The sequence below is a fragment of the Columba livia genome, chromosome 1, assembly GCF_036013475.1.
Source record: "Columba livia isolate bColLiv1 breed racing homer chromosome 1, bColLiv1.pat.W.v2, whole genome shotgun sequence".
NCBI classification, from domain to species: Eukaryota; Metazoa; Chordata; class Aves; order Columbiformes; family Columbidae; genus Columba; species Columba livia.
The window spans coordinates 109,782,575-109,809,866 of record NC_088602.1 but is presented as its reverse complement, the minus strand read 5'-3'; the positions used below and the strand labels follow the sequence as shown (position 1 = coordinate 109,809,866).

The 27,292-nt window shown below is 40.7% G+C and overlaps 1 protein-coding gene across 6 annotated transcripts in view; it reads right to left on the bottom strand.

The window, feature by feature from the left end:
• AP1S2 (adaptor related protein complex 1 subunit sigma 2) overlaps positions 1–11,284 on the bottom strand; it is a 30,252-nt gene extending 18,968 nt beyond the window's left edge. For 2 of the 6 annotated variants that reach the window (XR_010474365.1, XR_010474360.1), the window contains exons 1-4: positions 11,058–11,262; positions 9,459–9,637; positions 1,686–1,794; positions 517–654 (exon numbers count right to left, since the gene is read on the bottom strand). Coding sequence is in view for 3 of the 6 variants with exons in the window: in XM_065072606.1 (XP_064928678.1) it covers positions 118–138; positions 517–654; positions 1,686–1,794; positions 9,459–9,637 (447 nt within the window). In the remaining 3 variants the exon portion in view is untranslated. Of the gene's footprint in view, positions 1–102; positions 139–516; positions 655–1,685; positions 1,795–9,458; positions 9,638–11,057 lie in introns of those variants that run through there. The other 4 variants (XM_065072606.1, XR_010474359.1, XM_065072596.1 and 1 more) reach the window with 4 other exon arrangements.
• Positions 11,285–27,292: the final 16,008 nt, after the last annotated feature.

The following is a 27,292-nucleotide window of genomic DNA, read 5'->3' as shown; positions in this document are numbered from 1 at the left end:
TGTTTTTGTGGCACTACTATTAGTGCTTTGTCAACTTAAAAGACAGAAATGTGCCAGAGTAAGCAACCTATAGCATAAAGGCAGGTCTTTAGAATTAGAACTATACCTGAATGAGTCTCAAAGAAGAGAGTCTAGCTTCTGGATTTCAGCAATGAAACAGTAAAGAAGTGAACATGCATCAGGTATGACAAAAAACTAATGGCTGATTAATATAAAGATGAAAGACATAAGAACAAAACTAAGTTAAAGCAGCATGAACTATAGTTATCTAGGTTTACACATAAAACAGCCACTTGCATTTCTAGCAAAATGAAAAATCACAGTACATTACAATATACACATGCCAAACTAATTAAAAGAGCAGGTAACGTCATATTACACAACTAGGACAACTATCTAGAAACTACATGCTAAGCATGCTAAAAAGCACCTTCTCCAAGCTTAGAGAAACAGAAGCTTTTTCTAGTCACAGTCTACCATGCTGGTTCTTTGGCCAGAAAAGTTTAATTTGCTTACCTCCTGTAAGAGATCTGCCTGTTCAATGGCTTTGAGAACATTTTTCTTGGAAGTCTCCTGAACTTCCCCTCCTAAAAGGAACTCATCCAGAATGAAATAGGCTTTTTCAAAATTGAAGATGATATCAAGTTCACATACCTAAAAAGAACATCAAGTGTTACTGCAAAATGAGAGGATACTATCTATTGAGATACATCCTCTCACAAAACTTAACTCATTCACAGCTACACCCAACTTCTAGATCTTAGACTGAGGCTCTAACATTTTAAGCAGTGGGGCAAGCAAAAAATAAAACACACACCACCACACAAAACAAACACACAAAACACCAAAACAATATCACAAAACCAAAAAAACTAAACAAAAAAACCCAAATACAACATCACCACCACAACAGTCCTTTGAGAAAAAAAAAATAAAAACTTTTTTATTGCTTGAGTTAAAAACAGTTATAGCAACCCTCCTGAAAAGCATTTTCATTGTTAAATAGGGTTCAATTCACAACCGACAGTCTGACGTGGTTCTTCATGAGGCAAAGGAGCATGCCTAATAAAAGTTCTCTTCTTGCCTACACTATTCAAAAGCAGATCACACAGTCTCACAGAAAAATTTAAAAATACAATAATATTTAATTTCTTATTCATCCTGTTCATTTCCTAGTCAGGACTATGAAGGCAGAAGGATAAGCAGCAGTTTTTTTAGAAGAGTGCTAACATAATTATAGTTGTTTGTGTTTGCTATTTGAGGAAGCAGACGTTTGTCTTTTCTTTCCTTCCTCCTCCTGCTAGTTCATGACCAGCTGCCTCCTTCAGAAGCAGATATAAGAGGTGCTCACACCCTAGAGCAGCACCAGGGAGAAGAAAGGTGGGCGCCTAAGCAGAAAGCTAAGGACAAGATTTCATCTGACTTCAAGTGACACTACTACAAAACAGGAAATTAACACCAGATTAACAACAGTTCTCCAAAATTAATAATTTAATTTTGTATTTTAACAGTTATACAGGCAACTATCAGTTTAGTTAGGCTGAGTAAGCAATATAAAATTTTAGACACAGTTTTGCAACAACTAGTTGATCATCCTTCTTAAAAGTGCTGTGGACATAAAACAAAATGACATAATGTAAAGAGACTGTGAATCTATAAAAATTAAAAAGAAATTACTAACTCACACTGCCAAAATACTTGTCAAGGAGTTCTACATAGCGATGAATTATTTCCAGTGTTATTAGTTCATTGTCCTGATCTTCAATAGCACAGCAGAAATAGAGACTTGCATATCTGTAATAACAAAGTAATCATGATGTCAACATAACATGAGGGAAATTAACGTACTTCAGATGAATTATGTTCTCAGTAGTCCTTCATACTTAAGTTTACCATACTGTTGCTCTAAACAAACAGCCACGCAAGTTCTACCAAAGAAAGGCTGAAAGACCAGCAGACATATGCATGTACAAAAGGGATCTGCCTCCTTGAGTCAAGCAAGACTTCAGTTTTTACCATCCTTTAGCTGATGGAATTAAATTAGCCTAAGCAGCAGCTAGAAAAGGAAATGTGTTTGATTTTTTGGCCTCCTGGGAGAGTTCTGAGGCAAGATATTTTCTCTACTATCTGTAAAATCCAAATACTGTCATACTAATCAACAGATTCAGTCTTAAGTCACACAAGCTATACACAGAGATATTAAAAACTATAGAAAATACCTTGGGAAAGATAAATTGACTCAGCAATTAGGATTTGGTCTTTATAGAGAATTTAACAAATGTCCAAAAACCACCAAAACTAACACTGATGTCATATACCCCAATTGCTATTAAGTCAACAACTCAATCACTATTAACTCTTCTGATATCAGACTAGCAAGAGGCCAGTTTCCAGCAAAACCCACTTCCACCCTGGAAGACAGGGAATTCTTCATATATGAGCTAAGCTTGAGTTCCACTTTAAAAAAGGCCATCCAATTCTACTATGCACTACCATATACTTGTTCAACTCACATTTAAAGAAGATGATGCAAAATCAAAACAGGAACAAAAGCTGAAAAATCCATTAAGTGTTTTCTAAAGTGCCAACACCATATGCCATACAGACACACATGGCACAAATGAGACTTCAAATAACACCTGTTGTAACTGATAATTTACATGAACCAGAAACAGCTGTTGTTTGCCCGCTCAGGGAGGACAACTGGCCACATTAAGCACTCTTTGAGTAGCCAGCCCTACTGAAAAAGAAGTAATTCAGATGTGAATGCCAAGTTTAAGATGCATTTTGGTTTCCCTGTACACAGTAACACATACACCTTGTAAATGGTAATCATATTTCATCAGCTGGGACTTTGTAAGCTCTCTAAGAAACAGTAAGGGGTTTTGGCTACAAGTCCTGCAAAAAGAAAAGTTGTATTTTGTAGTTATGTTCAAATTTGTCTCCCAGTCACTTAGTTAGTGTCATTTATGACCTGGAAGGCCCCCTGCACTCTGCTCTAGCTGAGTCAAATTGCTATGGTTTCATCATGAACAACTTATCAGAGTAGCTTTTGTTCAAATGTTTTAAACTATTATAAAAAAATTACTGCCTACAACTTCTTTCCATCCTACCACAAAACATGATGGGGGGAAGACAGGAAGACATCTCCATTGAAGCAGCTAAGACTTCAATCCCCTTGCTCTTTCATCTTCTCACCACGGTGACTTGTCATCTCATCAGAAGTTCTATCCGAGCACAGCTCTTTTGAACTGTTTGTGCCTCACTAATTCTTAAAGGATATTTGCAGTCAATGTAGTAGCTTGCAAGATTCAATCTGTGTAAGGCAACTTTTAGACAAAGCTATTTTAAAACTATTGGAAAGTGATACCACAAAGAAAAAGACATGTTTTCAAAGCTATTGAGGAATTTTTGAGTAAAATTCTGTTATAGTTCACAGTAGAAAAAAAGAGCCATGCACATTAGTTGACATTTACGCTAATTATGAGCACTCAGGCCAGATCCATCTAAGCAAAGCTTTCTTCATATTCAGATGAGAAGTACTGATATGATAGTGTATTAATAGTTAAACTGTTCCCTTACAGTGCTTAAAACACAAGTTGAATCACATACTAGCAGACTTTATCAAGTCAAATTTGACTCAAATATTTGAAGTTTATCCACATGGGACAGTCCTTTTGTGCTTCCCTACTAATTAAGAGTCTCTTTTGATGCACACAACTATTTTATACAAATACCTCAAAAAAAGAGGAGGGTGGGGAGGGAGAGAGGGACACTAAAGAACAGAAAATACTTTCCCCGAAAACATGGTTTGCTTTCAGGATCCTCATTTAAAAGAAAATACAACATACTCTGGAAAGACTTGATTTGGCAGCTAGTGAGTAGACTACACAATCAAGTTCTGCCAACTGCAGCTCTGGAGAAAAAATACCAAGAAACAAAAACTACTCAGTGGACATCTTCACACAAAATAGAGGCCTGGGTATCTATCATTATATGCAGAGAATATTTTTTGAAGTATTTTTCAAGTTGCAATCATGACAAATCACTACTCAATAAAAGAAAACAAATGCAGATTCAATAAGCCTACATGGATAATAGTGGAAAAGCATAAAAGAGTTGAACATCATTGCAAAGAGCATAAATGTATTACAAAGGCATACCTTTCTTCAGACCCAAATTCTCAAAGGCAATAGTTTATTGTAATGTTTTTCTCTGCAGACCAGGACTTCAGAAGAGTGTCCAAATACAGTCTACAACAGATAAACTAGAGGTTTTGTCAAGTGTAGAAGCTTACAGAACAAAGATGAGCAGATTACTGTACTCAGGCTGAAAAATATTTCTGTTTTGCAGAAGTGTCATTTCTTCCTAATGAGCCTGACAGAAACCTGGCTTTCGCATGCATCCAATGAAAAGACAAATCTTGATAGTGAAGTATGCCACCTCACACAAAAGCACACGTAGTACAGTTTAGAAGAAACATTCTGCTATTTTGATACATATTACAATTATGCATTGGTTGGGTTTTGTTTGTTTACGGGTTTTTTTGTTTGTTTGGTGTTGAGGGGTTTTTTGTTTTGGTTTTTTGTTTGTTTTTGTTTGGGTTTGTTTGGGGTTTTTTGGGGGTGTTTTGTTTGGGTTTTTTTGTTTGTTTTTGTGGGCATTCCCTGCCCCTCCCCCGTAGGTATTGGTAGCAGAATCTTTAGCCCCAAATCAACTGCTTTACACTCATTTAGGGAAACACTTTATAATAAACATCCTCCACCTGTCAGAAGGGGGATCAAATAAAGAGACACCAAAACAGCTGGGAAAAATCACCTAAGAACACAATATGGAACATAAGAACAAAAAGGAAACACAGAAGGTATAAATACTCACACAAACTCCAGCCTTCAGGTAGATGATGCTGGCATTTTTTGTGGAAGGAAACAGAACTCATGCACCTCCACCCCCTCCCAACAGTTGCACCAGTTCAGTAGTGGGAAGCCTCACAATCAGCAGGCAATCCTTCAGCAGAGCTCTCCACTACTATGCTCGCAGCCAGGTTCAGTAATTCTGTAGGGGGATCAGGTCACTGTGGGCAGAGCCTAACTTGCAAATTCTACCAGTTCTGTGGTGTTCTCCTACTAGGTGAGAGAACACCTGTTTGAAGTCATCCCTGAAAGTTTGTCATGAGATAAAGCTGCAAGCCATAAGACTGTCATCATCTAAGTCACATTGCCTGTAAATTCTAACTGCAGAGTTTGGCAGGAGCAGAGCTGAATTGTAAATGACAACCAAGCCACCTTTAAGAGGCAGGCAGGTGCCTAAGGGACCCCAAGAATCTGGGGTTTGATGATAGTTCACCTCAGCTGATGAGTGAAATCTGAGACCACTGAAGTTGTGCTTGGCAAAATCTATTTTTTCCTCCTACAAAAAACTTCTACACTTCTTTAATAAAATAAGTTCTGAGAATCTAGGACAGGCAGATCAGTCACTATTCAGTCAAAGATACAGAAATCAACAATAATAACACTACCCAAGATAAGTATTTCTTTTTCAGCTTCTAATTTCAGCAGTTATATCCCCCTGTAGTTTTAGAAACGAACAAAAGCTTGGTAGAGGTAATCATCTAAGAAAAAGCTGCTGCTTCTTGATGCCAAGTTCCTCTAAGTGCCACATGAACTAGAATCCTGTACAAAGAGGACCTTGGTTAGGGAATAGACTGCCTTAGCTTAGTGATTGAATTAAAATAACCAAACCCAAGTACTTCATTCATTATAATCATTGCATTAAGTCAGTTTTACAGAATCACCTAGTCAACATGACAGTAACATTTTCAACAGACAAAACTGGCAGTTAAGATGAACATAAAGACAGGGATCATGTCAATTGCTGGCCGCATACCACTAGCCACATGACTGCACCTTAGATTCAAAATACTTTGAGCTATAGGACATACAACTTGCAGAATGAGCTCTTTCATTGTTTCTTTCAGTAGGGGAAGGGCAATAATGAAGTTTAAAAAATTATTTTTTCATAAGTCTTTTAACTTAACCTAATTTTATGTTAAAGTAAAAGATGATTGCCACAACATTCAGGGCAGCACAAGTTTCATAACTTCATACTGCAAATATAGTTCCAAACTGACACATAAAAGCAAAGCTACAATCCTTAACTGAATTACCAATCAAAATAGCAAAGGCCCACAATCACAGTTAACCAAATGCTAACAAAGTAAAATTTACATAAAAATAAGTGATTCTGCAATTTCTGATTTTGACCACAATACACTACACAAGGAAAATAACTATAACTGCCAGGAACTAAAATAGTGAAGAGCTGAGATCTTAAAAAACTAAACAAAAAAAATCACATCCTATGTAAAGTTCAATTTTTTAGTAACATTAGAAATGTTAACATTTAACACATTTCTCTGTCACAAGTGGAAAGCTGCATGAACTTCTATATGCTCCAATACTACTACAGTTAATTTTTAAAATGACAAAATATGAAGAGCGATCATTAATTTTGTTTGCTAAGTTTCTAATCAACTGTCTGCAGATGACTCCCTCGCTATTTTAATAAAGTGCAATTGTTGTTGACTTCCCATATTTGAATTTCTTATTTTCCCTCCAGCAAGTCACTTCAAATCTCTGTTTGTCTCTTGAAGTTAGAAGCTCACATGCTTTTTCAATTTTCTAGTGTCTACCAGCCTGAAAAACTCTCTTCCAAAACAATTACAGAAGACATACATCCCAATTCATGAACCACGTCAAAAGCAGAGCACATTTTCATCTGTTTTGTAGCTCTAAAGAAAAAGTTAAGGCAGCAACCATGGCTGACCCTATTTTGCAACAATTACCAATGCCACATGTACGAAACCAAGAAAAATAAGAGTTATTCACACACATTCAGATGAATTTTAAAGACACCGCATTCTATTTTCTTAAAGTTTCATTCAGAAAGCATCATATAAGGATGAAATACTACGGAGCTACGGAGTCTAATCAAAATAGTTCCACTTTCTTGATAAATGTTCAGAAGGCAGAAGGCAGCAAAAGCTACTGGCTTGCCAATCTTGCATTTGAGTTCATTTTGTTCTCACAAAAAGGTATATCAATGAGACCCTTGAGCATACTTCTAATAATGCCAGCCATTCTTTGAGTTGCTATCTAGGTCAGTTCTCTCTTACAGCTGAAATGTTGACAGTAAATACACTCTGAAAACAAGAATAGCACATCAATTTCAGCAATTTAATATTCATAAATAGCAATATGCACATGCACTATGTACACACTTTTATAGCTTATATTGAAAAGCATTTGTGCCAGGAGGTTCAGAACCTTACCAATAATAGATCAGACAAGAACAGATCTTAGGAGAGATGCTCAAAAGCCTTTTGTCTGCAAGCAAATGGCATCACCTTTTGCAATTTCACAAACCACACAAAGTTCCTGCAGTTGTTTTGCTCTTTTAGTCATCCACCTTTCAGAAAGTATTACACTTTAACTACTATGGCTCTCTTCTTGGGATTATTTACTTTTGAGTTACAACAGATTTCCCTTTTCAAAAAAAATTATACCAGTTGGTACTCATCAGCTTTAATTACGACTTGATCATTGGAAAAAGTCTGTTCCACAAACCTAAAAGGAACTTAATCACCTCCCATGCCCAGTCCTTCTGGTGATGTTTTAGCCTAATGAGACTTGCCAAAAAAAGGAAAAGTAAAACAATACCCAAGATGTTCATTAGCTTGATACAAGCTAATCTTAAGCAAGATTTCATAGGCTAACTGTGCCAGATTGGTTTGCAGATAGTGAAATAAGCTGCCACAGTCAGATGTACACACTAGCAGTCTAGCAGATGGACTGCAGTGTACACCCAGCCCCAAACGGTCTAGATACATCTCCAAGCAGATTTCTTCATTCTCCTTGACCACAGGACCCACAGCACACTATTGACATGCATGAGCACAACAACATTCAGCAACTCAGTCATATCCAAATTTCCACCAGTTCCCCAGACACCAAAGTACATGGCAAGTAGTTGTTAAGGGCAATGAACAGACAGGGAGGGAAAGCTGCTGTGTGGAATCAACTCACCCCCAGAACATCTATTGCTGTTCAAGACTGGGCAAGGAACGGAACAGACTGGCCTACTCACGTCTAATTTTTCTGATCTAGTCCCATAAATGCCCAGCTGAAAGAGCACTTGCAGGCATTATTGCTTAAATCAGCACAGAAAGCATTTGACCAAGCTTGTCTACAGATAACGTAGTTTTGTGAGGAAATCAAGAGGCAGAAGAAAAAAATGTGTATCCTTTCTTTAAGCACAGCCTTATGCATTGTTCCTCCTACCTGTGCTAAAGAGCTACATGTATTGGATAAACTGGTAGCATTCACATGCATGATGTTACATTCACCAATGTATATATAGAACCAGGACTTAAAATATCTAAACCTTCTTGATTTCTATCCATTTGGTACACTGGAAAAGAGTTAAACACTCTTCATTTCAGCTCCAGTTCTCTCTGCCCTTCCTACAGAGAGAATGCAAGAATATTTATTGTAGGGTATAAATTATTTACCATCTCAAAGAGAAAATAAAAATGCATAAACCTTCTGAAATTTATAAGTAACTAGGGAAAACAGATAACTCAAAGTTTTGTAGCACCAGATTTAGCTGGAAAAGATGAAGCCTACCAAATCATGATAAGGATTACTGTTATTCATGGAGAAAATTATTTTCACACCTCTCTGTTGTAATGCATTCTAAAGACCAGCACAAAGCTAAAAAATACTTGTCAAATATTCCTATAAAAGTTAAGTACAACTAAGAAATGAAACTATTGCAAAGAAAGTTATACAGTACTTCCACCACAAAAAGCTAGCCATGATTTCTTCACTTGGGAGAAATGCCTTTTTGTATTCATAGCAAAAAAAAATAGTGGTGACAATAATTAAAAAATAATTAAAAAAAACCCAAACCAAACAAAACAAACAAACAAAAAAAAACAACACCATGAAAACCAAATTAGATGGTCTGAAAGAATGATTTCCTTACGAGCCCTGAAAAGCAAGTTACATTTTCAGGTGATTTAAGAAGTCACTGCCTGAGGTAAATGTTTATAAAATTAAGTTTTTCTTTATCGCCTATTAAATCTTACATGCTTCATATTTGTATGCATTTATGTGTGCATCTACTAAGAACCACCACTCCTTATGAAAGTAGAGGGAAACCTCATTTCTTTTCTTCAGTACATTTCTAAACGCATGAGTGATTTTCCACACATGAATGATTCCTACTTGGTTATCGAATTAGATACAAAGGAAAAGTCAGTCTTCTCCATAACCAGCAGAGGGAAGGAAAAAAACCAGCAACAACAACAACAACAAAATCAACCTTCATTATTTTCTTGCTATTTATTACACTATTAATGATATATGGCAATTATGAGGTTAGTGAGACAGAACAACCTTTTGTAGACAATCTTCAGGTCTCTCCATTCCAGGAAGCTGCACATTTTCGGCTTGCGGGCTAAAACTGTTTGAACAAGTTCCCTTGTGATTTTCTTCTTTTCTTTGTCTGATAATGGGACATACCACTTCTGGAGTCTCAGTTTTCCCTGGCGACTAAAAAGCAACATAAACTGCATCTGTTGAATTAGAAGGAGGGGAAAAAAAAAAATCTATTAATCTCAGTTTCTTAGTTCAAAAAAGATACCTAGATATCTATGATGAAAACCAAACAGGAAGCAAGACAGCCATCCAACACCCCAACTACATTACGTATTTCTTTAGCAGTGGCAGATGTTACACAAGATTTAGAAGTACCAATAATACAAAGGATTCCACTGAACAAGGTCAGTCAAAGCAAAGATAGTAGAAAGCATACACAGATTTCAGAAACAGATAACAGAACTATATGGTAGCAAGTAAATACGCACAAATTTCAGGCAAACTATGCTCAGCACTAGTATGGTTGTATTTGTGTTTACTACAGAAAATGAGAAAAACACAGCACAGAAGTCTCCCCAAATACTCAAACTCGTTTTCAATTCACCAGATTAGAGCCTTACAACAGGAGCAATTTGCACTTAAGATCTTTCTGAAAAGCTCAGAATACTTTAAAAGGCATTAAATCTCCCAATGGAGAGTCCTACGGAACAGAAAAGCCTGGTCTTTTTTTCACATTACACAAAAGGAGTTGAGATTAAGTGCTTTCCCTGCGGTCCTATGTTCCAGGTCTCGCTTCCTCTAAAGAACTGATGTTGCAATTATATTTTAAGAACTTGTCGGCTGTGTTTTCCAGCAGTTGTAACATTAAAGGAAATAGCTTTTCTATTTTTTTTTTTCCTTTTCTTCCCTCCCGGCCCCCCCCATTTTTGCTCAAAGTTGTATTGGGCTGAGGAAGTTTCCCAGGCAATATGACAGACGTGAAATAGGACGAGAAAGCCCAGCCTAGTCCCGGGTGACAAGTAGCACCAGCACAGACAAGAAGCGGCAGCAGCCGCGGCTCCGAAGCCCGGCGGTGGCGGGGCGCTCCCTCCGTGGGGCCAGCCCTACGGCCAGGACCACCGCCACAACATCCCCTTGCTGTCCCCTGCTTCCAGGAGAGCCTCCCGGCTCCCCGCCGTCCCCAAGCGGCCGCCGCGGCTCCCCCCCACGCGGGAGCGGTCGCGGGCGACCCGAGACGCGCCGTCAGCCGGCGCGGACAAGGGGCGACCGCAGAGGTGTGGGCCCGCCCCGACCCGTGAAGAGCTGCGGCCGCCTGCTCCGCCGGGCCAGGAGCAGCCGCCGCCCGTCCCAGCCCGGGCTGCGGGGAAGCGTTGCCGTCGGGGGTGCGCCCCGCTCGCCACAACGTGTATGTCAGGCGGGGGGGAGGGCAAGAGGGAAACCCGTCAGCCGGCTGCCCCCTCCTTCGGCCGCAAACAGCCGCTCCCCAGAGCGGGCTCGAGAGGAGGAGTCCCGTAACCCGGGTCAGGGAGAACATCCCCGTCCCGTCGCACCCCAAGGCGGGCTCCGCGTCCCGGCGCGGTGAGGGAGGCGAGCCCGTCTCCACGCAGCTGTGCTCACCGTGCCTCCGGGGAAGAGAACGAGAGGGAGGACGCGGCACCACTACCCGGGCTGCTGCTCCTGCTGCTGCTGCTGCTGCCGCCGCCGAGCGGGACTGAGGGGAGGAGAGATGCCGCCGGCTCGAGCCCGGCGCGAGCGCGCGCGCGCCTCAACAGCCACCACCCTCCCCCTTCTCCGCCCGCCCGGGCGGGCGGGCAGGTCGAGGCGGAGCCGGGCTCACGGACACCGCTCCCGGGCGGGGGGCGGGGAAGGAAGGGGGCGGGGCTCGAAGGCACCGCTGTTTCCCCCGCTTCTCCTCCCAACAAAACTTTATTAGCTCGCTGGCTGACGGAGGGGCGGGGGTTGCCGGCCGGGCTCTAGGCGAGCGCATGCGCAGTTTGGCAAGGAGTGGGAGACCCGAGGGAGCTCGCCGACACCCAATCGGGGAACTCAGAGCTGCGGCGGGCGGGAGGAGCTAAGCACGATATTGACCAATAAGAGGGAGGAAAAGACGGCGAAGGAGGAGCTGGCGGCGGCGGTGGGAGGGGCTGGGACGGGAGGCGGGGTTAGAGAACCTAATCCTTGTGACTTGAATTAGGATAGAACAACAGCCGGCCCGGCAACAGCCAACCAGAAAGCGTAAAGCAGGTAGCGGTACTCCAGTAGCCAATGGGCTGGTGAGGCACGGAGTTGGGGAAATGACATCAGTCAATCAGGCGTCCGGAGACTGAGACTCCTCCCTCAACCTCCCCACCCCCGAGGCGCAGGGCGGGGAGAAGAAGGGCGGGGCCGCAGGATGGCGTCTGCGCGGCGCGGTGTTTCCCTCTAGCACGTGCGCGCCCCGCGTGGGGGCGTGGAGGCGGAGGTGCGCGCGGGGCGGGTCCCGCGCGGCGCCGTTGGGCGGGAGGAGCCGTTGGGCGGTGGGAGCCGTTGCGGGGCGGGAGGGGCTGTTCCCCGTGAGTAGACTCTCCCTGTGAGGAGACGCGGCCGGGTTGGGGTGAGCTCTGTGTTGGCTGCGGCATGTGGGGAGCTGGACAGGGGCTGGCTGGCACCGTGCTTGCCCGGAAAGTTTTCCCCCAAAGTCACCTTGATTGCGAGCGGTAATTAGATTCGCAGGATTGACAGGGGTCGTGTATTTGGCAGTGTCATGTTTCGTGCTTTTTTTTTTTTATTTTTTCATTCGTGTGCAGCTAAAGAGGTTTTCCGTGCCAAAACAGGTTGATTGGTGTTTGGGGATTTTTTTTTTTTACAGGGTTTCTTGTGGTTTTCATTTTTTTCGTTTCTTTTGTTTGGGTTTTTTGTGGGTTTTCTTGTTTTGTCTTTTTTTTCGGTTTGGGGTGGGTTTTTTTTGTTTGTTTGTTTTTTTGATTTCTAATGGAGGTAGGCTGAAAACATTTGGTGCAATTTTAGTTGAAAGGAATATAGAGAATTGTATCTTCAAGCCAAAGTTGGATTATTAAAAAAGAAAAGTAAAATCTTCTAAGGACCTTAGGCTCTCGTTATCATAGGTACTCTTTGCTACTCTTCCCCCCACCAGCATTAAAGGTGGCAATAATCAGAAAAAGAACGAATTTAACCAGGTGATCTCTTAATGGCTTAACAGTGATTGACAGGACTAGGTCAAAAGATTCTGCTTCTCTCTGTACTTCTCTGTTAAAAGTAGCTCCAAGTGCTTTGGAATGTGTCACACTTTTATTACTCTTTTATTATTGACACTTAAAAAAAGCCTATTCTTCTGGCTACAAAACAGCTCTGGCAGCAGAATACCAGTGCTGGTAATGCTTTTGTGTAAAAATGTGGATGGTCTGAAAAGAAAGCCAATTTTCTGGTATTTCAGGAATGCTGTAATCAATTGTACTTAAGGAAAACTGCAAACATATTTCGCATTTTGTAGTAGAGGCTCTAATTGTAAGAGAAAAGTGACGTGGGGAGAAGGAGGTGTGCACGAAACCAAACTGGATGGATAAGGCAATTACAATGTTACAGGTCAGGTAGAAAGTGAGAACTACTGTTGCAGGGGTATGTTCCCATCATATTTCATGGTTGTTTAGCAGAAATCCCATTCTCGTTTGAACTTGCCTTTTATCAAGCACAGGAACAGATGTATGTGGGTCTGTTATCTCATAGTCTTCCTCTATACCATTGTATTATTTTGTCCTCAGCAGTTGCCACGCATTGCAGTTCACTTGTTTCTGGTGAGGTTATTCCTTTGTCTAAAATACCTTGTTCAGAAAGCTTTTACATATGATCTCTTTCCTAATCTGCACTTCACTGGTCTTGAATTTAGCTTCCCAAATCCCAGAAATTCTTCATTATGAGTGCAGGCACGCTTCTGGTGCTTCTAGATCTGCTAAAGCATTTTTTAAGCCATCAACCAATTTTTGTTTCTCTTCATTGGATTTACTTCCAGTATATTAGCAGCATTATGGTAATGGGAGCTCAGAAATGAATTTCTGAAGAAGTCACACCAGACCTGTATTATGATTTGTCACTTCCCAGCTCAGTGAAATATATCTGCGTATGGATCTAACCACACATTCTACAAATGCTTAGTTGATTGAAATCAGATGAACTACTCAGATGCTTCAAGCAATGTATTTTGGTGGAGCAAAGACAAAGTCTCAAAGCTCCACTGGTTCTTTTTTTCTTTTTTTTCTTTGTGCTGTATCTTTGTTTTAATATTTTGTCAGACTTCCTACTCAGTTTCAGTTTATGGTTTCATCCAGTGATAAAAGGGCGTTGTTCCACTGTTTTTCTCCCTCCTTTCTGTTACTTGGCTGTATTTCTTCAGACTTCAAGCTGGAGTTTCTTAATTAAATCTCCTGGTCAGAATCACTCTGCTATATGCAGTTTCAGGTGGTACGATAAGGCATGCGAGACCAGTGGTATGTCAGGCATGGTGGGAACTGTGTCTAGCCAGGTCTAGCTCAGCTTTCTGTCTTCCTCAGCGTATCCTGCCTCCTCATCACTGTTCTAGCTGGTGGATGCAGTTTTTTCAAGCCTGCCTGGATTGCCACTCATGTGATCATGCTTTAACTCATTTCTCCCAAAATGAGCCATCATATTTTAAGCAGCTTATGGTGCGATTCCGTGGCAGTTTCAGATGATCTCAATCCCCACTTCTTCTACTCCCTCCTCCCATTCCCAGCTCTGTGTTCCCATCTTTTTTACTGTGCTGGCACTTTGCTGTGTCTCACACAGAGTGTTGCCATCAAGGCTGCTTTTGGCTGTACAGGTGAGGGTACAGTAACTGAGTGAGTCTGTTTCAGGATTAAGTACCTTTGTCGAGAGGGCAGTGACAGAGGTAATGTTGTATTTTTTTTTGTGCTGTTTCTTTCTGAAACTTAAGAAGGCTTGCTGCTTGCATTTTTTTACAGTGTTGCAATTTGTACTAATTATACCTCTTTATACCAACTTCATAGTTTATTCCTGTAAGAAGTTGTCCTGTCACTAGCAATATACTGAACTAGCTGTAATTTTTAAATTGATAAAGATAATACAATAGCCTTTGAGTATTCCACAAACCCATGACAATGCAAATGTCATGCAGTCTAATTTTAGACAACACAGTGAGTCTTCTGTTTGTTGGGCTTTGTTTGTTGTCCTATAATCAGCTTTAACAAGATGGATTTTAAAGAATGAGCTCAGTATTTTGGTTTCTAAGCCATGAATTATAACCTCATGGTTTATTGTGGATTAATTTTTCAACTGGTATAGTTGTAAAATCCTTGGTATTCCATTTTAGATGTGAGACAAGTCTTCAGGGGATATATCCGTTGACCATAAGATATTTGGGGTCTCCAGCCAAGAGTTTGTGCTCTAGGTTATTTCCAGCATGACTTCAGGCACGGGCAAGAACTGCCTGAATCTGGGGAGAGAGGCAGGGTAGGAGGAAGGAAGCTTACATCAATGAGATTAAATTTGCTTGGGTTTGCCTGGTATAGTTTATGTCAGTTCTTGAGGTTTTTTGTTTGATTGGTTGCTTGGGGTTTGTTTTATTGTGTTTTTTTGTTTGTTTGTTTGTTTGTTTTTGTTGTGGTTTTTTCTTTGTTTGGTTTATTAATTAATTAGAATATAGTAGGTTTGTCTGGAGTATTTGGTCTCATACCAAAATTCATAAGGAAAACATCCTGGCATTTGGCACTTCATGCATGGTGTTAGTGTCAAATCTGAAGCCTGTGAAAGAATTTTGTTGTGTTTTCACTGTTGTCCAAAATGACAGGTAAACTAAAAGGCCTTTATAGCACGAACCATTTATTAATTCCAATGGAAAATTTCTTTATTAAATTTTAACAGCTTTTTTTTTTTTTTTTCCTTCAGGAAAAGAAACCAGTATTTAGTAAAAAAAAAGTGTTTGCTCCTGCCTCCCTTTCAACCATCTCAGCACCTTAAAGAGGAGGGCAAGATACTTTAAAAGTGCATACTGTATCTGTGCAGGTCTCCACTAAAGTAGGCAGTGGATGTATGAGTGAGACTCATTTTATTGTTAATTTGTCTTCTTCATGCTCAATATCAGACTGCATTTTCATTGACTGAATAACTGTGCGGTCATTATGAAGGCAATAAGTACTGAGTTACTAGCCTTGGAAGTGATTACTGCTAGATTTTTGCCTCTTAAGCCTCCAAACAGGATGTTGCGTTATTACATGCAATTCTCTTCCCTGATGTACTGGCTGAGCATTGGCCAAACTATCAGTTTACCACTATGATTCATGCCAGAACACTTAATCTCAGTGGAGCCAAAGTAAGTATACATGAGACTGTAAATGACAGTTTTCATTTCTGTGCTACTTCTTTTTTACATGGAGCTCTCCCTCTTGATAAAACACTGTTTACTGCAATCTAGTAGCCTAATTGCTAGATGCTAGTAAATCATCAGATGATGCCTGGAATCCTTACATGCCTGTCTTTTCTGTGTGGCTGTTACAGGCTTGCTTTTGAGAGACTTCTTGACATTGAAATTCTTTGAAGTATGATTGGTTTCTAACAGTCATGTATGGCTCTCCCTCAGGATCATGGATGTCAGGCCACAAATGTGGTAGGCACAGCTACAAAATGAACATTGCAGATGTTTGTCCTTGAAGTTGGGTTTTCAGCTGAAGGAATAGTTTGAAGTGTGGTCTTCCAGCCCAGTTATGAGAATTACAGAACCTAAACCGTGGCTTAGACATGTCATTTGCTTTGGAAAAGAAAAACCTGCTTTTGAAAGTATATGCATATGCAAAAACGAGGTAAGGGAACGTGGTAGCTGCCAATCAGGAAGGGCTTCCTCTTATTTACTATGTTTGTTAGCCTGAGCCTGTGCAAGACACAGCAGCAGTTTCAATGACAGGCACAGGCCAGCTTGTAGCCTTGTGTATATTGGGCTAGTAAGCAGCAGGCTTCTCTCTTTTTTATTTAAGTGATATTCTTCCATTTTTCAGTGTTTATGTTAGAGTAGAGCTCAAAGACCCTAGAACTGAAGAAAGGAACTGCCCTGCAGATGTTTACAAAGAAGTTGTCACAACTCCTAATGCTCCTTCTTGCTCTAGTGCTATAAACTATGCCAGAGTGCAGCAAAGAATTGAAAGTTTTTTGAAGCAAGTGTGCGAGGAGACCTGGCTTTTGAGCCTCACAAGGTAGTTGCTGGGAGGAAGGGAGAGAGCAGGAGAGAGGAAGGGCAATAGAGGAGTCTGGGATTTCTGAGACTGCATCAGTACTTTAAGAAGTAGTTGGATAAAGCATCTCACATATATCTTGCTCATTCTCTGGCACTCCTAAGAAAGTAGTAGCTGCCACTGCAGTTTCTGAAGTGGCTGATGCTGCAGGTTAAGCAGTTTGTACTTACTGGATCTGTCCCCTGAGATGAAGAAGTACTTGGACAGGCTTGTGCAGAGCTGCTTGGTTTTGCCTAGGATGAGGAATTTTTTACAGTATACCAGAGCACAATTCTGGATAGGACGGCTGTGAAGTCAGACATATACAGAGTAAGGCAGTGTGTATGTTTTCTGAAACACAGTTTGATCACCCTAAATCCGCCGAAATCCTTGTTTAGGTTTATGTGTCCTCTTCTGTCCTTACTGTGAGACATGCCCAACTGATGATCCTGTAAGGCCATAGCTTAGAAGGTACTGCCTTTTGCACCAAGGAGTTAATCCAGCTTCCAGCTCCCGACTTTCCCAGATTGTTATGTTGCTTTGTGTAACCAGAACACAAGATACAGACTTGCATAGCACGTGTCCTAATTTTCAGCAGGTAGAAACTTTTCATGGAAACTTGGGAACGGATCTGAATATGAAATGGTAAACCAAAACTAAAATGTTCCATGTTATAATCAGATTCCTAAATCTTCCAAGCTTCCACACTGATCCTACAGTATTATACTAAGCTTTCATTTCAAATGCTTCTGGAAAACTCAGTACAACTTCCTCTGTCGTTGTAAAGAAAATATATTACGTGATCTGTCTAGTTCTTGCCATTACTGTAAAGGGACAACACAGTCTGTAAGACCTTCATTTATTGCCAATTTCTTTTCGGACAAAGTGTTTTAGGAGAATGAAACTGGGACAGCCAAAGGCCTATAAACCATTTACTCCCTAATTTTCAATGCTTAAGAAGAATTTAAATTATGTGTAGATTTTGTGCTGACTGTGTCCACATATGAGAACATTTTATCCATATGGATTCTCATTCAAGCTGTCTAGACCGCCTCTGTTGCCATTACTGTGTAAAGCTCTATCTTTGCAGGGCCACCCTCATCCTACCTTAAAGCTGCTAAACAACAATTACAGCAAACATCTTTGCCAAGGAGACATGCAGCCTTTGAAAGAGTGTGTACCTGGGTTCTCTAGGTTTTGAAGGATTTTGAAGAACTAAAGAAATGAGTGTGATAAAGCTCACCATGAGATCTTACAGAAGGGGAATGTGATTTTATAAACAAAATCTCTGGAAACAATTGACTGTCTCCCTTTATGCTTTCATATCCACGTACTCAGAAGTGCCAGAATCTCTTCAAGTGATCTGGCCAAGATCATGTGTGTGATCACACACAGGATGCTGTCCAGTCCTCATTGTGCATTTTTGTTTCTTGATTGGCAAATGAACTGATTAGGGGCTTTTGATGCTCTCTACGAGGGAATGGTGTTTAGGATACTTTGCCTCGCTATTTTGTTTCACCCTTCACAAATTCGTGAATGTCATTAATGCCTTGCTGTCTTGGGGTATTTTAATGCTCTGGACTTGTTCTTCATCATGTTTGTCACCTTATCTATAGATCAGTTTGTTCCTTCTCTTCATTCACGTGTCTTTAATATGTGTTCTAGCACAGGCACACACACTCTTCTACTCACACTCCATCAATACCGATCTTAATATTTGTTACAAATCACTGCAAGAGAACCAAGTAGCTTCTCCTTTTTGTTCCTCAGGTGCAAGCCTCACTTTTTATTTCTGTTTGTACAGTAGCGTATCAAATACAGTTGGAAGCCTGTCCCAGTAAGAAGACCCCATTTACTCTCTTGGTTTAGGATTCTGCCCTATTCCAATGGGTCATTAGTGGAACAAAGCCAAAAGGACATTCAATTATTTGCTCAAGTCTGAAAGGCCACTGTTTCAAAAACTGCGGAGTATGCTGTTAACAAGGATGAATCCTTTGGCAATGTATCCTTTCTACTGCAAAATACTTGCTGTGTGGAACCCAAGACCCTTATTACAAATTCATGAATGATTTTAATCTATCCTGGCAGCTTTCATAAGCATTGCAGTCATCTGGAAGCAAAAGAGATCATTGGTTTGCACAAAATAATACAGCTATGCTCATATTTGATCTACCTCTCTAGTGGGAAAGGAATACTTAAACTAAAAAAAAAATAATCGAGACATTTCTAATGTATTACATCTCACCAAACTATTTAGAGGTCATGTTCAATAAGAGATAATAACTCAATGCAGAACATAAGCAAAAGAAAAAAAAAACTTCTAAAATGTGCACAGTTCTTGATGTGTTGGAGGAGTTGTAAAATCATGTTGTAAAACTTAACTACCAGTTGTCAGAAAGTACACTCTATTAGGAAAATCTGGCTATCAAGAAGTCACTTCATCATAATTTTTTTAAATGCTTTTTCCAAAATGTGAGTTTCCCTCTGAGCACTCTTAACTTGAAGGCACTGATTGCAGAGACAAAGCTGTCAGAAAGGAAATAATATCTTAGAGTGAGCAGCTTTTGTTTCCCTGGGGCACTATGGTACAGAATGATAGCAACGGTCAACAAGTAACATTTATTGTGGTAGCTGCTTGAAGAAGGACCCAATGACTGATTTCTAGTACAATTTTCTTAGTATCATTTTTCCCAGTAAGCAGCTGTTGTGGAAACAAAAGACGTTGTATGATTACAAGTCAGAGAGGAAGCATGCATGGGACAATATGCACTGAAATAAAGTGTTACAGAGCTGCTGTGTATAATGCAGCCAACCCTGATGTAAGGCCAAAGCTAAAGAGTCAAACTTTCAAAATTCTGACTCCTATTTCTATAGAGCCAAACACAGCTGAGTTTTGGTTAGGGCTCCTAAATGCTGTGAAATATCTTCCTTCTGTAAGTAGAACAGGTTTGTCCCACTTGCTCAGATTTGCAAAAGGAACTCATGTAAAGAAAGCTTATAATTAATCTCTCTTCCCAGTCTGCTATGAAGAAATTACAGTTTTATAGTTTGCTTTGCCACTGAATAATCAGAATTGGGCATCCTTCCTCTTTGTTCAGTCATGAGTAATTTGCATTGATGGGTACCAAAGAACAGCATAGTAAAATCACCCCCAGGCAGCTAAACAGTCTAAAGAAATTAAGTCTATGCATAAAGTACATATACACTTCAAAAAAATAAAAAAAAAAAAAAAACCCCATGCCTGAAATAGAGCAACAAGCCAGGGAATATTTAGGTTGGTTTATATTTACTTACAAATGTTGGTAGCAGATGGTTACCAACATTTCAGCAGTATGGCTGTTTAAGCAACTTAAAAGCTGTAACAAACAGCACAATTTATGTAGCAGCTTGCCTTCTTTAGCCCACTCTTACTTGCGTTACCCAGAACAACTCCTATCACAATTCATCACAAAGCTAAGTAGCTAAAAAAGAATTAGATGCAAGTGCACAACCAGGGAAATGGCATGGTTGTCCAAAACTAGAAATCAGAGGTTTTCTCCATCATGGATGTCTGCTTTGAGTGATAGTTCTGTCCACAAAATATCATTTTCTGAAGGTTTCTTCCTCTCCCAAGTACAAAGTGTGCCTTGGTTATTAAAGCTTATAGAGGCTACAAATGCAGATGCTGCCTTAGCTACTAGATAGGCATAATTTATCTTGCTGCACTCTTTTTAAGTGAGCGTATTTAGCAGACAAACTGAACTAGTCTGCTTTCTTTCCCATATTACCCTTTTCATGCAATATACCATCTGGCTAAGATGAGGTGATGACCAACACATGAAGGTAGCTAGTCAGATGAATGGCTATTATACATATTGGTTAAATAGTTTCTAAAGAAAATAAATACAAATGGGGATCTCAGCTGAATTTCCCAAAAAGAAGGCTTCACACCTAAGCATATTGAATCTAGAGTTGTCATACAGATACAGAGTTTTTGTATACCTCCCACTGAAACAGTTTCATTCAGTTGGGCTCCTCTCTTTTAGATACCTTATTCACTGACAAATTCAAGAAGATTATGTCTTCATAGGCAGCTGGATGGAACTACTTGTGATACCAAGGCAGAGATAGCAGAAAACATCTATGGTATCACCATAAAAGGGATGGGCAATATAGTGATCAAACAGTGATTTAAAAATGGAAACATGAATGCTTGCTTTGTAAATATTTTAAGTGAAGCTGACTTTCCTGCTCCTGTTAGAGCAAGTGCCAAGGAACAGGGTCATGACTTGTTAAGGAGAATGCTGCTGTAGATGGCCCAGAGGAGAGGGTACCACCACTGTCATTCCACTGTCTGACTGGGCCCTACAGCTTGCCTGGCATCAGAAACCTCCATTCAGCAAGAGCCCAAAGTGTGTGTTTCCATGTGTGCGTGAGTGTTTGTGTCTGCAAAAGAATTACTGATTGTACACTGGCAAATTGAAAGGGGTACTGACTGTGCCTGTGTGGTCCTTGCTGGGAAAATTCTGTATACAATGGCAATACAACAATGTAAAAAACAGGTGGAGTTTGAACTGGATATGGGTGTAGCATAAACCTGATTTAATTGATTACATTAAGAATATTAAGAAGCTGAGGAAAAAAAAAACTTTTCCTTTCCTGTCTTTCATTTATGTATAGTAAATGCTCAAAACAAGTTTTAGGAGAATATTTCCTTAATTAGGAGTAATGTGCTTTTAAAAGATTATTTCTGTGTAACTTGACATGTTCAACACCAAGTTTCATTTAAGAACAGGATGTGCATGTTGAGTTCCAATGCTTGCAGGGTATATGCCCATGATACATTTTGCTGAGGGCCTCTCTCAGAGGTGAGCAGCTCTGAGCTTATACATCAGCCCGATGTGTGACCATTTCCATGCCACTCTCATTGTCTCATTGTCTCTGTACCCACTCACGTGTAGTGGAGCATGAATTAGGTGGTGCTCTGTGCACAGGAACTTGTCCTTGTGCCACCTGTGGGAGCCCTGGCATGGCCAGGGGTGGCAGGGCTGGGGGACAGGGATGCAGGGCAACCAGTGCTCCAGCTTGCCTGCAGCCTGGATGCAGATCTGCTGAGTCCTAGGAACAGACAGGCGCTGTTGGGTTTGGGCCTTAAAGCAGCACCAGACTGAAATCACCAGACTGAGGAGCAGAAGATGGATGGGTGCAGGCTAAAAACTGGCTGAGAGCCCTGAATAACTCTTTAGTTTAGACATCGCCACACTGGAGGAGACTTTGCCAGCATCTACACTTACCTTACTCCAAGTGCTGAATCATCCTCTCAGCTGGGGTGAGCAGCACCTGGCCAGGGAACAGATGCCAGGGAAGGATGCTGCCATGTCACAGGGCCATGTCTGGCTGGGGCTTGGGGCGAGCTTTGGGGCTCAGGATGAGCTTTGGGGCTTGGAGTGCTCCTGGTTCCTTGGTGCAGGCACAGCTATGCTCCCACACAGGGTGGATGCCTCTGAGGCCAGACAGAGCCAGATGTGCAGGGTCCATCTCTGAGAAAAAGGCAGATTCACCAGACACCAGGCAGGCAGATTTATGTAGTTGGTCTTTCCCTCTCTGCTGCAGGGTGGAGCCAGTGCCTCTCCATCTCTCAGGAAGCAGCAGCTGTGGGTCATGCCAGCGGTGTGTGTGGCCAGTGCTGTTGGACTTGTCTTAGAAGTTGCTGGTAATGACATATTTAGGTTACAGCAGATCACATTTTTGTTAGTGGTGCTGCTTCTGGGGGGTGGCATCAAGGAGTAATCATTATTATTGCTTCAACAGATTGTATCTGTGCACGGCTGCCACCTGCCACTCTCAGTACTGCACTGTAGAGACAGCCCTGCTTTTAAATCCTAGTGGGTGACCTTATTATCAGTTCTATGTTTTCAAAGCCCATGGAATCCTGCCCCCAAATTATACAGCTTAGAAATAAATACATTGGGGGGTCCCTTTTCCTTGCTGCTTGGCTTCTGCATCTTTAACATCCATACAGGTAATCTTTAATTTTTCTCTCTACAGCAGGCTAAGATTTTAGGTGAGGGAAGGAAGTGGGGAAGAGGGGGCCAAGGACAGAAGAAAGGAAAGAAGGGAGGGGGAAAAAAGAAGGGAGAGAAGGGAAGGGGAAAGGGCAGAATAGCAAGCAAGAAGAAAAATAAAAAATAATTTCTACAAAACAGCAACAGGAACTGTGCCTTTAAGAAAAGTAACAGGTAAAATAAGTTTCACATAAAAACAGACAATAGCTCTGTCAAGACTTGGCTTGCTGAACAAGGGTGAAAGGCAAAGTAAATGTATATATTTTATCCAGCAATAGCTTGTCAGCTCAAAATTATTCATGCCAGCACAGACATTAACAGGGTTGTAAAGACACCCCATTCCCTTCTCATAAATTCCCTAGCTTGAATTAGTGAACTTGAGATTCCTTGTACCCTCATTACTTGTGAATCTTGGGACTCTAACCCACAGCAGTCCAGGTAATGGATTATCTTGGTGCTTTATTTTATTTTTTGAAGTGAGAGGGCTGGAATTTCAGGCTTTTATGCATTAATGCTACCTTTACTTTCTGGGCTATTGAGTATGTAGATGCAGAAGGACAGAGGAATTCGGGATCTCTGGTTTCTCTAGCTGGCTGAGGGTCACAGAGGTGATATTTCAGAACAGGAATTAAGATAGTGGGGGATCCACGTATAATTGCTTGGATGATGCTACGAAAGTGCAAAATGATTTTGAGGAAAACAGCACTCTCAGCTCTGTCTGGAGTGCCAGCCTCCCTAAGACCTGTCTAGGCAGCCACCTGGGTCAGCAAGAAATATGATACAGATTGTTTGGAAAGTGTGACTTTGGATCCTTGTGCTGTATAAATCCCTACATCCACTGATTTGATAGAGATATAGGAGTTTACACCATTGACAAGTTTGGCCATGTCTTTAATTCATAACCCAAAGCCCTTGTGGCGAATCCGGAGGAAATTACTCCAAAATGTGATCCTTGACACTGGGAACAGTGTCATTTAAATACAAACTATGGTTTGGCCACAGTCAAAGGTTTGTGGTGTGCAGTGCTTCCATTTCAAATGTGTGTAGAAAGAATGGATTTTGTAGTCGAAAGCCTGATAATGCTGTTATCCTTGTTCAATTTTTTAGCACCATCTGTTCTTCCGAAGTAGAAATTCCTGACAAATCATATGAGCAAAAACTTACTTCATTTCTCTATGCAGCAGATGAACCATTAGAGTTACAGAAATCTGGTTGGGCCAAGAAATATGTTTATAAAATGATTGGTTTAAGTCTTTGTTGTCTGAGAAAATGACTTTTTAATGTACTGACAGCTGTCTCCCTCTGGCATGTTTTCAGTTTAACAGTTTATGTTGGAGCCAGATCATTTGTTTCATAACTGGCTGTAGCATAACAAACAGCACTTCTAAATCTTCAGTCAGCCCACGTATCACATAAATGTTATCTGTCCCAATCGGGATACTTTTCCAATCACTGTTTTCTTAATCATGTCTGAAAAATACGTAAATAATATGGCCACATGATAATCCTCTCTTAAGTCACATAGATAAAAAATGTGAGTTGACTCAAACATTTGGATATTTTTATTAGGTCATTTTAATTTAGAGGTGAGGAAGCTAACCTGCACGTTAATGCTTATTTATTTATTTGCTAAAATAGTTCTATAGTCCTTATTTAAATTCTGTCTAGAAAACAAATATTATTATTTTCTGATCCCTAGAGCTTGCAGAGCCCAGTGTGCTGTGCACCATGCAAATACAGTCAAGATGCTTACAAGCTCAATCAGGGTTTCATTTAAATGTCTTCATACCACTCTTTCAGATATGAAAGCACTGAGCTTTGTGCTCCAGTCCCTCCGTCTGCATCCAGTGGAGTCCAATGGACCTAGGTTGGCTTTGCATGGTGAGTGCAGAAGTCTGCACACAATTTGCTGTCAGCACTCCCATCTCTTGAGCATTGTACAGGACATCATCACCACCACTTTGGAGCAGCACCTTCACCTTGGGTTGAAAACTGCAGTCTGAACACAGAAATCACATTGTAGCAGGGGCAGCTGGAAGTGAAACAGAGAAGTTCTCTTAATTTCCATCTAAAGTGGTGTTTTGACATCATCATATCTCTTTAATAGTATGTGATAGACATGACATAGAAACGGCAATATCAAAGTATCATTTTTTTTATTGGCACTGTGATGCTACTTTTCCCTGTTTCATAGGAAGAAGACAAGATTATAGGCCAATCGATCTTGCACATGTACCACGTGTATTCTGCGTACCATGATGTCACCAATACTCATTTGATAAGGATTCCTTAACATTGTTTTGAAGAGATGTTACTGATTTTGCTAATTGGTTAGACTATGGAACCAGAGGAATGTTCAAGGCTTAAATTTGGGTTTTGTTCCTGAACCATAGCATCTGTACCCTCTCCTAAACCCCATTCTTCAAATAAATTTTGCAGCCAAGGTTGAAAAGATCTACTGTAAGAAGAAAATTTTCTTGCTAACTGAACAGTGAATGTTACCAGTCTCTTGTGTATTTCTGAGGCACATCTGTGTCTGTGATCTGTCCCTAGGCTGTATACATTCTGAACTGAAACATTTATTTTGTGTCACAATAATGCACTTATGGACTGTGTTAAAACAGAACAAATATTAAAACCTTTGCAAGCCATATACCACAGATGAATAGATGCATCAGGAATGAAAAATACAAGCTCTCTGTAGAAATAAGTGTCTGGATAAAACTTATGCAAGGGGAAGTGCGTCTGGAGGATGGCTTTTTAGATGTAAAAAACAAGCACCATTAAATAAACATTGTTGACAGTCTGGTGGAGGTTGTAGCCATGGGTAGGAAAGGTGGTCTTCTGACACATGTCTTCCAAGATTTTCACTATAATCTGAAACCTGGAGCTACGAAAGCAGCATTACCAAGGTCATAAAGACTGTGTCTTTCATGGCTTCCTTTCTCTTCCTTTCCCTATCATGACTGGCAAATCTGAATTAACTCTGATTGAATGTGAAGCTTGGATGTCATGACTGTGTTGGACCCTGGGAGGTCTTGCTGAATAGAGTATTCACTTTGTGTTGGTGGATTTTACCATATGGAGCCCTCTGAGCAGTTTGGGGGTAAATGGGGGAAGAGAGTCGGGAAGGCTCTTTTTCTACAAGGTATGATGAATGGGAACATCTTTTAACCACAGGACTTGCCACGTTAGGTATGCTGACCTTCAGTGGCAAAAGAAACATAATGGTCAGAAAGGGACTATGGGACTTGTGCAAATATCTTCGATGATCCAGTTCCAACTTAAAGGAATACTAAGTGAGGGAAGTACATATTGTATTTATTATTTAATCGATCTCTTTGTACTATTTGCATAACCTTAGTGAAGATCCACTCATTTTGGAAACGAGAAGCCTGCGTGTATTATATGCTACGTACGCCACGTCATTTAGGACATAGACTCATTTTACTGAAACTCTGGGAAAACCTGCAGTTTAAGCTATTTAAACTGAAGCTGCACCTGTACTTACCTGTAGATACATTGCAACTCTCATCTGATCATCCTGCCTGTGGGAACCAGAGTGGAGGAGAGAGACCAGTTCATAGTTGATTCTTGCTCTAGTTCAGGTACCAGAACTCAAATGTGCTCCCAGATTTTGTCACAGAGGTGTAAGTGGGGTAATCTTCAGGGCTGAACAGTTTCATTGTGAAGCCCCCGCTCTCAGGTGTTAGTAAATGAAGGAGCTGGTTCCAAGACTATGTGGAAAGATCTGAAATCTGTGCCAGTCTTGTTCCCTCTCTGACTTGGGATGCTCAGACTCATGGTATGTAGGCAAAGCAGTCAAGTCTGCCCGAGTTGTATTCAGTTCTAGGGAGCTTGCTGGCACAGTGGCATTCAAGGCGGGCTTTTCTCCAAGTGCCAGGAGTTTGACACAGCAGTAATAGGTCTCCTGAATGACAACAATGGAGAAGAGAAAAGCTGAAATTAAGACACAGTAGTAGAAACCAAATATTAATAAGTGCAAATTTCTCAATAAATTTTATCCAAAAAAACTTAAAAAAAAAAAAAAAAAAAACACCACAAGCAAACAAAAACCAACCCTAATTCTGTGTTTTAAATTGTGTACGCTCTTGCAAGATGCTCTCAGCTTTGAAGTGTGTCCTAAAGTATATGTTTTTTGCAGCTATTCAGCAGATGATGCAGTGTCAGGAATGCCACATAAGGTGTGTGTGGATATGTAGTAACATTATGAGCTTCCATGATGACACAGGCTTTGTTGAAGCTCTCTGACTATAACAGATCTCAAACAAGTGACTGTTCTGAATAAATTGTCTATGCTATTGTTTTCCCACTGCAAACAGAACAAAGCCATTTTTAAACAGGCTGGATAAAAATGTCACCAAATTCAACTTGTGAAAGAAAAGGACAATTTCAGCTATGTTTTCTTTAATATCTGAATACTTCTCATAAGGTTTGGGGTTTTTTGGTTTGGTTTGGTTTGGCTTTTTTGCACAGTTCTTTAAGTACAAGAACAGACAAGACTTTGAAAAATGTTGCCTCCCACTAATAAATGTGGGAGTAGCACACAATCATT